This window comes from Nymphaea colorata, chromosome 11 (genome assembly GCF_008831285.2).
Source record: "Nymphaea colorata isolate Beijing-Zhang1983 chromosome 11, ASM883128v2, whole genome shotgun sequence".
NCBI classification, from domain to species: domain Eukaryota; kingdom Viridiplantae; phylum Streptophyta; class Magnoliopsida; order Nymphaeales; family Nymphaeaceae; genus Nymphaea; species Nymphaea colorata.
Genome location: NC_045148.1, coordinates 8,197,394 through 8,208,629, shown reverse-complemented (window position 1 = coordinate 8,208,629; position 11,236 = coordinate 8,197,394). Strand labels below are relative to the sequence as shown.

At 39.5% G+C, this 11,236-nt stretch overlaps 1 protein-coding gene across 1 annotated transcript; it reads right to left on the bottom strand.

Moving 5' to 3' along the window:
- Nucleotides 1-1,499: 1,499 nt before the first annotated feature.
- On the bottom strand, nt 1,500-3,498 carry LOC116264978 (vesicle-associated protein 4-2-like). Its single transcript, XM_031645466.2, has 7 exons — nt 2,981-3,498; nt 2,804-2,874; nt 2,596-2,677; nt 2,382-2,500; nt 2,130-2,207; nt 1,917-2,036; nt 1,500-1,821 (listed from the first exon to the last, which is right to left on the bottom strand). Exons 1-7 carry the CDS (start codon nt 3,240-3,242, stop codon nt 1,762-1,764), a joined length of 792 nt encoding a protein of 263 aa, XP_031501326.1. The 5' UTR covers nt 3,243-3,498; the 3' UTR covers nt 1,500-1,761.
- Nucleotides 3,499-11,236: the final 7,738 nt, after the last annotated feature.

Below are 11,236 nucleotides of genomic sequence, written 5' to 3'. Positions count from 1 at the left end.
ATTTGAAAAGACAGATTAGAAGACTGCATGCCACCCACTCCTTTCTTTTTCACCAAAACCTCAACCATGGTGATGAAAGATATACCTAGTGGGCCAAACCAACATTAAGCCTCAACTTCCCCAGTGGAGTTTTTTGAAGACCAAGCATTTGTCTTGTACTTGTACCGCAAACCTGAGTGACGAAACTAGAATTTTACAAGAGCCATGTTCGCCAGATAAAACTTACACTTGCTGGCCTAATGAAACAGTGCTTTGGAATCATCTTTTCTGTCAAAAGCAGGAAGGCCAGAACATAAAAAACCCGATACAATGGAAGCTCATCCAAAGCTTGACCTAAGCAGCAAAACATAACGATATCTAGCAGTGATTGCTTTCTAATCGTCTATCATGGGAGTTCTTGAAGACTTGTATGACTGGAAGAGGTGCTATTTCCATCATAAAAACAAGCTTCAAAAGTCGTTCCCTCTACATCCATAAAACCCATCTGTCTCAGATACTAGCAATCTCCTGTTCCCTACGAAAATTAGCTAGCACAACATTGTGGGCTACATAAACCAAAAACAGATGCATCTAATTTCTCATAAGATGGATGATGTCGCCCGGAAATTTCAGAAAAACTTTAAGCATTTATTTACATCAACCCCAATAGATGTCGTAATGCCTTACCACATTGACTATGATGAACAACATCTACCACCCCCACTTAACATAAACAATTTTACTTTCATTACCATATAAAGCCTAGAGAATGCTGGATTAAAAATAAAATGAAATGGTTTAACCGTTTTGACGATCTTGGAAGTAAGTCCACAGCTATTCATGTGCAAATAACTGAAGTCTAATAGAGTGCATTTGCAGTTAAGATCTTAATGAAGTAAAAACTAGAACTTCATTTCCTACAAACTACTAAAACTCCTTAGACATTCAGGTCACTGTCCGTCACCGCCCCAGTCTAGATATGCCAATGTGCAGATACACCAATTCTTCAAGGGTAGAAGCCTAACGTATTCAATCAAGCCTAGAGAATGCTGGATTAAAAATAAAATGAAATGGTTTAACCGTTTTGACGATCTTGGAAGTAAGTCCACAGCTATTCATGTGCAAATAACTGAAGTCTAATAGAGTGCATTTGCAGTTAAGATCTTAATGAAGTAAAAACTAGAACTTCATTTCCTACAAACTACTAAAACTCCTTAGACATTCAGGTCACTGTCCGTCACCGCCCCAGTCTAGATATGCCAATGTGCAGATACACCAATTCTTCAAGGGTAGAAGCCTAACGTATTCAATCAAGCCTCTGACGTGAAGCAAACAGGTGGATGAAACGGACCATCTTGGAGGGCCAAAAGTAACCAGAATTTTGCACTACAACATTAGTTCAAGCATGCAGGCTTCATCTTAGCGGACAGAATGACAATGAAACCGAACTAAAATGATGCATTCAAACAAAGGAACGGACAAAAGAAAGACACAACCTTTTGTGACAGAATGTAACGATATGTCCCATTAAGAAGCCAAAACGGTTTTATTTCTATTGTGTAAAATCCTGTTATCTACAAGCAGAGAGCAGGACTAAAACAATATCACACACGTGCTCGGGTTCATCTTGCATTAAACTTTTAAGGCATATTAAAGTGCCATTTTGCTTGAACTACTTTCATGTTTGTCAGGAACAGATACAGATAGTACATACCCAACCGAACGTATTGGCAAAAATCACCACAAATCTTGAAAACTCACAATGATATAAAAAAGAGAACTTTACACAGAATCAGCAACTTCCCCCTGCTGCCGTGCTAGATATCTTTCTCGTCGTTCTTTCTATAAATGAAAACGTCAAACAGAAAAAATTAGGAATATGCCAGAAAATCAATGTCATAAGCACATGAAATCTTCTAATTGCGATGGTTCATTACCCATTCATCGATGACAAGGCCTTCCCCGACAAGTTTTGGGCCGGAATCCTCTGGAGGCTTCTTCCGTGCCTCAAGTTCTGCGTCTGCCTCTTCTAGCTGGCGGTTTAGCTTTTCTAATTGCTGGATGGTAACAGGAAAATTAAGCCTGTCATTCACCATTGCTGGAAACGAAATGAAAAAATGAAACAGGAATGAAAGCTTAGATCGACTTACAGGAGAATTACGCTCAGGATCCAAGAAAACGACTCGAAGGATCTGCTCCACGGAAACCTGATCCTTCTGTTCATCAAACTAAACCGAGACAGAGAAGAATCATTCAGTCAACCATGCTCTCAACACTTACGAAGGAATATAAGAACAATGGAAGAGCAAATCTACACAAGTAAAAAGATTGAGCTACCAAATAGAGAAGCAGGATACCACTAAACGAACCAATCAAATGTTCAGCAACTCAAAAAGACTCACCATCTCGGGCACGTACTCCGTCCCTTCTTTCACCTTCAAACTCATGATTTTGAACTTGACCTTAGTCTTCTGATCGACCACTTTCTCGTTATTTTCCGGATGCTCGACGAACTTGAATACTAACCATTCCAAACATGTTCTCAGATGATAAATTCCTCAGAATGCACTAAATGTTGAAGGGAAAATGGGGAGAAACGATCGATAGAGATCTTACCCGTGGCTATGATGCTCTCGCCAGGAGCAAGTATGCCGCCAGGAGGACGCATGAAGCAACTCTTCGGCGCCGTAGTTTGGAACTAAACCGATCGAGCACCCCCAAAAAAGAAAAAAAACACCACATTTCCAAGGTAAGAAGCGCTAATTGACATCAGTCAATACAGATCAGGTACCCAATTGGGAAAATCGAATTCGACTAAACGCACCTTAAACGCTACATGAGATTTACTCGTGTTCTTAATCTTCACCGCGCTCTTCACCTGCTTCCCCGGTTCGTCTTCACCAAAGAAACCCGAAAACCCGTCAGAGACCTCTCAGAAGCAAAGCCACCCGGGAAATGCAACAAATCAAAGCAAACAAGGGAAAGGGAGTCCCGATCTCACATGGAAAGTAAAGTTTGCTTGCCGGATCAAAGCGGAGACGGCGACGAGTCGGTAAGATCGACCGAGCTACGGACGACATGGAGGAGTGCGCCCCCTGCGGGTTCGAACCCTCACTGCCCTGGACGCCGTTCTGGTGATGCAGAGCGGTCTGAGAAGAAGCAGACGAGGAGGAGGACGATGCCGCGGCCGATTGCCAGAACGGCATGCGGCAGATTTTCCACCCCTTCCCTTCCGTCGGAGCCTTCTGATCGACGATAGCCATAACGAGAAAAGCAACGCTGCTCTCCCGGACAGGCTTCAGCCCATCCACAAGCGGTTTCCCCGCAAGATAACCAAACCTCCTCCGGCGATCGGCCTTCCGACTTATCTCTGTACCTCGAAAAGAGGATGAACAGAAAATCTATCCGCCGGGAGAGCGAGAGAGACCGAGGGCTTCCAATTTCGCGTGCTTTCCGATGATTTATTGAGGATTTTTTTTCTTTTCCTTTTCCCCCAGTCTGCGAAGTGGGTCCCGCTTATTGGTGTTGACTTCGAAGCTCAGGTCCTCTGGTTCTTAGCCTTTTTCTTTTCTTGTGGCTTTATTTTGGTTGGCAATTTCGCCGGAAAACATTGGCCGCCAACGGCACGCAGTGCGCCCGCCAAGTCAAGCTCTCAGCAAATCACCGTCGCAATTTTCGCGTCCTTGATTATGTCCGGCGTTATCTCATTTGCTTCTTTTGGACAAAAATATTCTTCGTGGATATATAAAGTACTGCATTAATATAAAGATTGGACAAGCATCAGGGGAGTTAGCAAAGCGCTTTCCATTCTTTTTCAGGTGAATATGGACATTCATCAGGGGCAAAAGCTCTTTCATGTTTCTTCTAGAGTTGGCGGCTGCTTTGTGTTTATAGAGTTAGCCGTTATTTGGAGATTTGAATGAAGAGTGAGATACTCATCAATTTCAATTAAAGATCGAGTATCGTTTATGATTCAGAAAAGTAATGCTTATAAAAATCAAACTGACAACCAAACTTTTTCAGTAAAAATGACCAGTTATATATGCCTTCAGCATCAAATGTCAAAGACATACGTGCGTATCAAACTCTTTAACCACTTCAATTTTGGAAGTTTAAAAGGGAGTTCATTTGTACTCTTGGTTTTTCTAAAATAAGGAAAAAAAATAAATAGGCAACCATCTTTTATTTCTCAAAAATTTAAAGGGTCTATATTAAAATTTTTAAATTTGTGAACATGTAAATCTTCTTTAGCGCCAACATGTTAACTTTTAATTGTTTTTCTATCTTAAGATTTACTTTTGTTTTTTATGCATTTTCTAAAGTCTTTGAAGGTTAACTGTTTTTAAATATTTGGTTGGTTTTCAATCGATTCAACTGAGACAATCAATTAAACCAATTCACTAAATCGGCAGCTCCATCACAAAACCTATTTTAATTTTCTTTTCTTCAAAATCGCAATAAAAAATTCTTCTTCAATTTTTGTTCAAAATACAGTCCGATATTTTGACTCAAAAAAGTGACATTGCACGCTGCCCTTGCTGCTGGATCTTTGAGAAAATCTTGTGGTCGTTGTCGTTGTGGTTTACAGTAAGCATAGCGGTGTCAACTTCCCCCAAAGGAAAGAAACTTTGAACACTAAGTTACCGTTGGTGTCAACTTAAGTTACCGTTGGTGTCAACTTAGTCCTTTTCGAATTTATTACGGACTTACGACTAATTGGAAAATACAATCCCCTTAGTTGTCATTTCAATCCAATTGTAACTTTTTAAGAAAAGGAAGCACAACAATAAAAAATGGAGAAATATTTAATATTTCAAAATTGTTAGAAGCACAAAACTAAGTAATAAAAAGTGCAAATTTGAAGGAGCAGTGCTCTTGGGCCTTTTCAATTAACCATGAGAATATTTGGTACATTTAACACCATCAAATCCCTTGTTTTATTTGTAATTGTAACAAAAACATGAGATTTGTTTGTTTTTAAAAGAATTTTTTTGGACAAAGTGTTTGCCATGGAATATTCATGCCAGGCAAATGCGAGACGTTGTCATACGGTGAATTGGTTTCAACAAGAATTTATAGTAGTTTTAGTAACGATTCATTGTAACACCCTACTTTAAGAAACCTCATCCTTTATTAAAGATTGTAAAATATTTTCAAAAACTTATAAAAGATGTTAAAGTAATTGGTTGTCTTAATTTATAATATTTTTTGGTTCGGAACTTAAGTTGTTAGGAGATTGATTGGGATCCATCAAATCAAGGGCTTGGATGGGAGAGTAGGTCGGGTTGTTACAATGGTATTCGAGTAAGGTTCAATACTGACTTGGGGTCCCACACGCACAAATGTGCGTGCTTTAATGGGTAATTCCTCATTTGGAAAGTTTAGTCTTATATATTTTGAAAAATCTTCAATAATTTTTTTAAAAAAAGTTGTTAAGTGTGGAACCAAAACTGGCACATTGGAATCGACCAAACTAGGAGCTCGAGCCTGGTGGTGTGAAGTGGGTTGGGTCATTTGACTCATAGTCCTTATAACAACATATATTTTAAATTTTAATCATTCAACAACCATACAAGCAACATTGACTTGTCTTGGCAACTCATTAAAAAGTTGCACGTAGGCCATGTCAAGTTATCCGTCATCTCTCTGTCACAAATGCTCCTCAATAAACACTCATCACCGTGTCCAAAGAAGAGAGGAAAAAAAGCACTAGTACAAAACAAAAAGAAACAAATAACCACAAGCTACAAGGTAGGGACAGATAACCTGCTTGGTTCACCCTAGTTGCAAGTCTTAAGGGCTGGCAGGAGCCATAGCCCAACGGATATATAATGAGTCAAGCCAACTTAGACTCAATTCAAAATTTGTTTATATAATCTAACTAGTTTAATAAACAAGTTGAGCTCAAGCAGCTTCAGTTGTAACTTGAGTTATAAATGAGAGTTCGAGTTACATAATCTTGATTTGTTTGAACTCGACAAATATAGTGTCTTATATATATATATATATATATATATAGAGAGAGAGAGAGAGAGAGGGGGGGAGAGAGAGATATTGAGCTCGAGCGTGCTTAATAGGGAGTGACATGAGCTTGAGTCAGCACAACCCGGGATTTCTAAAATGAAACTTTGTCATATAAGATTTCTAAAAAAAACTTTGTCATATATTTCTAAGGTTCAAGGATCCATCACTTGGAAGTTTTGCGCTTTAAGGTAGGCAGTTACATGTGTGGCAAGTCAACAAAAAATTTTTGAGGTTTTAATGTAAAAAAAATATATATATGTTGAATATTTTCATTTAACCATCTAAACTACGTAGGAAACAAGGGGCAAGGGGTTAAATGAAAGAAACCAAAACTTAAGCGTGTTTTGCTATTAAATCAGAACTGGTGTGTGCTTTTGTAAAAATATTGGTTGTTTTTATTGGATCTTGCTCTCTAACCCTTTCAACCATCATTGCTAGCTCATGCAATTTATTGATCTCATGCTTTTCCCTTTAGTCCTGTCACAAATAATAGAAAGTGTAGAAGATTATTTATTATCATAAGTTGGTTTTTATTTCCATTTCCTTTTGGTGTGTGCATGTGCAATCATATCACTGGAATGCAGGGGCGGAGCAAGGATTTTTTCTGGGGCCGGGCCAAGACGATTTGAGGGCCGGGTCAAGAGGAGCGATCGGTCGGGCCAAACTAAAAATTTTTGATTTTTTCAATGTAAAAAAAAAAAAATTCCTGGGCTCACCCGGGCCATGGCCCGAGCGGACCCTCCCCTCCCTCCGCCCCTGCTGGAATGTGAGATGTACCATTTGGTCCAAGCAGGGGCGGAGCTAGAAAATTCTAGCACTAGTTATAAAATTTAAAATTTTGAAAGGGCACCAATATGTAAATTGAGAAAAATTACGTTGAAGTATCAATACAAAAACAAGCATTTTTTGTTGGTTTGTATGGGTAATTGTCCATACAATGTCCACACTTGCCTCTGCCCCTCGGTCATAGCACATCCAGGCAAGATCAAAGATGATGTGATGAGCTTTTATATGCAGGATAAGAGGAGAAAGAGAGAGAGAATGTCGGAAGAAGAGGAAGAGTCGTTTGGTAGAAACCCAGAACACCCACTTGAGAGAGAGGGAGAGAGAGAGAGAGAGTGGCATCTACGAAGGCTTGATTTTGGGGCGGAATGAGAATTTTTTCATGAGACCGATCGAATTATTGTTTCTAAATTTTGACTCGAGCCGATATATTTTTTAAAATTTTTATATAGAACAAATAAAATTTTCTAAAACTTAGATATAAACTTTTAGATAGATCAAGCATCTGTTCCAGAAGTTGAGCTACAAAAAAAGACAGATTGAATAACGCACAGGAAAGCTAGACGTCAGTGAAATGCTATTTTTACCAACGTCCCGCTTTAAATGTTTGGTGAAGATTAATTTTGATCAACGTCCTGAACAACAAGACAAGACATTGGTGAAAGTAGTCTTTACCGACACTTGCCTTAGGACATTGAAGTTGAGCTTTTACCGACGTTCCGTTTGAAAACGTCAATAAACATGTCACTGCTGCCCCCACAGAAAATTGGCGTGAGTACCTCTCAACTCTGTAAATGATTGAATTGGGAATCTTGTCAACAAAACTCTTATAAAGAGGAATGGCTGTCAACGCATGTTTGATTAGAGCAATTTTGTAAGCATACGGTAACAACTTATGCTTCCAATGGGCTAACTTTTATTTTGAGCTCTAATTAAAAGAGGTTGGCATTCTGGACCCTTCTTCAAAATAGTAAATAGCCGTAAGGAGATCCCCACATCATCTGCAAGCAACATTAGGGATGTTCTTCCTCTCTTTTTGAGTGAACGGGGTTTTCCAATCTTCGGCTCGAGCTTAATTGACCCGAGTTCAGCACAATTATGACAGGTATATTGGCGTTTAAATACTTTTTATATATACTTGCAAGCGCCACCTTGATTGCATAGATGCATATCAGAATATTCTCTAGAGGATTTCTTTCACTTAAAAATAATAAAGGCACAATTAGGTAGACCCGGGCATCGGGCTGGCTACCCACTTTACTCGATCAGGCCCAAGCCCGGAACCAAAAAAACCGATTTAGGTGGGCCCAACGGGGGCCCAATTCGGCCCAACAACAAATAAAAATTATTTTATTTTATTAAATATATATTTTATTATTAAAAATATATTTTATATTTAAAAAATTTATTTTACATTTAAAAATTATTTTTTATTGTAACTAGGGAGGGCTCGGGCTTGGGTTTCGGGTATAGGGACCAGGACCCGAACTCTGGTTGCGGACATCGGGTCAGCCCGATGCCCTGGTTTGCAAGAGGGCCCTGAGCCTCTTACAGTTTGATGCTATGTCACCAGGGTGCGGCAACCCTGGTGACGCACCTGCATCGATGTGACGCGGGTGCGGGTGTGACCCAGATTCGCACCCAACCCGCACGGCGTTAATTTGAGTTTATTTTTTGGTTTTTTAAATAAATTTGATATTATTAATATATAATAATAGTAAATTAATAATAATAATAAATATTCTTGCCGCACCGCCGCACCTAAATTTTTTGAGATGTGTCGTGCCGGCACCTGCACCCGCATCTTGGTGACATAGGTTTGATGGTATTTGTGTTATGTGCCATAGACTTCTGCCCAACAAATCCATTCCACCTCAAGTTTAGGAACATAAATTGGATTGAGAAGTCCAGAATACAAAACCAGATCCACAATCTTTACTCTTTATCAGATTAAGATATGCAAATTTGAGATTAATTAGTCCCCATTAATTTGGAAATTAAGAAAATCCAATACCAAAATCAAAAATCTTATTCATAATGAGATTGGGATTCAGCCTCTGACATCAAATGAAATCCGAATCATCCACATTCCTACTTGTGATACAACATCTCTATCTCGCCACAAGAAATCTTTCTTGGATCCAGATCGAGCAGACTTCTTTTGGCATACGCCGATCCAATTCATCATGATCTCGATCACGAACGAATCTTATGAAATCCATTGTGCCATTGCCTGGTTCTTTCACGTGACACCAATTATTCAAGCCTAGGGACAAATGGGCCAGAGAGAATAGTTTATTGTCTATGTAATAATATTCATCATCTTCTTCATATGGCAAGGATTCTGTAGTGCCGTTTGTTATTTTTCCATCTACAGCTAAGATCAGGACCATGCAAGGTGAAGCACTAATGCCAATATGCCTGTCATGATGTGATCGACTATGAGTTGGATTATTCTCTACAAAAGAGAAAGAGAAATATTTTATACTTTTATACTTCCATTTTTTGTATCATAGATTTGCTTTTACATCACTTTATGCATAAGTTTGGCACCAAAGCATATAGTGCAGCGGCAATATTTTTTGGAAATGTGAATGTGAATGTGAAGGGGAAAACGAAATCTACCACTATTTAATTCACACTCAAAGGGCATTTTCCATTAAAATATTGCAACATGTTTAAAGTTATCCAGGAGTTGAAACCGCTTGTTGATCGTCAGATTTGAATTTCTTTGCCAGGTTTTTGAGTAAAAGTGTTGAAAATCAGATAAGTATTGAGAAAACTTGATCTCCACGTGTTTGGCACTCTTAAAGAAAAGCATTGCATTATAATTCATCTTCGACTTAAATTTTTAGTTCCACCATGCCGGTGTGACCAAGGGCGGAGGGAGGGGGGAGCCGCCTAGGTCATGGCCCCACCCTGGCCAATGAAAAAAAAAAAACTTATATTGAAAAAAATAAATTTTTTTAATTGTGTCATGCATCTTTTGAATTTGAATTCGATTTGGCTCTACCCGGATCTAGTTGGACTGTCGGCCCACTCCTGAAGAAAATCTTAGCTTCGCCCCTGGGTGTGACACTCCCTACCAAGTGGTTGTGGTTTTTAACCTAAAATTAATCGTCACTGGTGAAGAAAGTAAGATGAATGCATGGGTTTTGATTTTCTATTATGGTAGAACGCAATGGCTAAGCTAGAAATTTGTAGTTGTGGAGCAAGGATTCGATTCATATCAAAAACCTTAAATCCTATGGACACCAATATGTAATGAATTAAATTATGTATCCAGGCTAAATGTAAATAATAAATTGTGCACGAAACTCTTTAAGACATGTTCACACCTGGTCACTGGTAGAAATGCGAACCGGCCTACTATTTGGTGCATGGCCCAGGGTGGGCAGTTGCCCACTCTAACTTTTACTGAAAATTTTAATATTTATTTTTATACATATATAGGTGCCCCTCCAAGTATAAATGTTTTTTTAACTTATGCCCTTCATCTTAATTATTAGTTCTACAGCGAACCATATAAGCATGGGGGAACCAGTCAGATCGAATCATAATCAGAATGTCACCATCTCTAACTCATTCTCTTGTGCTTTCCTTATGTGATGGAAGTTTTTGGCCAATTTATCAAGTTGACTGACTTTGATGATGGTTTGAGTCAGGAAGGCGAAGAAATTTCTCTTAGATTAATATACCTTTTGCTGTTCTGTAAGAAATTATCAAGTTGACTGACTTTTATGTTCGATAGTTCGCCATTTCTTGATTTTAACCTAAATGTCCAGTCTCACTCGGCTCGAACAAACTCGATAAGAAATCAAGCTTGGATCACGCCGCAGCCCGTGCCTGCAGTCCATTTTCATCGTGACTGTGTAGGGGCGAAACCAGGATTTTCTTCAAGGGCGGGCCAAATGGAGGCTGTGTTTTATGGGTTGAATTTGGGTAGGGCCAAACTTAACTCACACAACAAAAATACATAAAAGCAAAAAAAAAAAATCAATTTTTACACTATATTTTTTTTTTCATTTGATTGGGATGGGGCCATGGCCTAGGCCCCCCTTCCCTCCGCCCCCTGACTGTTTGCAACCTTGACCCAAACCCTACCCAGCTGTGCAAGTCGACCCAATTAGGGCCAGGTAGCCAGCCTGACCTGGCCTGGGCCACCCGTCCAATGTTAAGGTTGGAAGCGGTGGCTGGACCAATTAGTTGTGGCACAGCTAGGCTGGCCATCGGGTTTGGCCGGCTCGATACCTGAAACCCGAGTTCGAACTTGATACACTTTTTTCGAGCCCTTATCAAGTCCTGATGTCCAGCCTTAAGCACAGTCCCAACAAAAGTTACGGTTGCGATGCTAGGTCGAAACAGTTGTGTTCCCTTACTTCCAAAATGTTGGATAAGGGAACACCGAAGTGTGTTCTGCGCTGTTCCTTGGGTTGCCATTAGAACAGGA

What these genes read in the sequence shown, in the direction of transcription:
- LOC116264978 (XM_031645466.2), bottom strand. Translation starts at nt 3,242, where the DNA reads ATGGCTATCGTCGATCAGAAGGCTCCGACGGAAGGGAAGGGGTGGAAA. An exon ending in AATCTCATGTAGCGTTTAAG is followed by an intron (nt 2,678 to 2,803) that starts GTGCGTTTAGTC and finishes CGATCGGTTTAG; the next exon opens with TTCCAAACTACGGCGCCGAA. An exon ending in CGAGAGCATCATAGCCACGG is followed by an intron (nt 2,501 to 2,595) that starts GTAAGATCTCTA and finishes TGGAATGGTTAG; the next exon opens with TATTCAAGTTCGTCGAGCAT.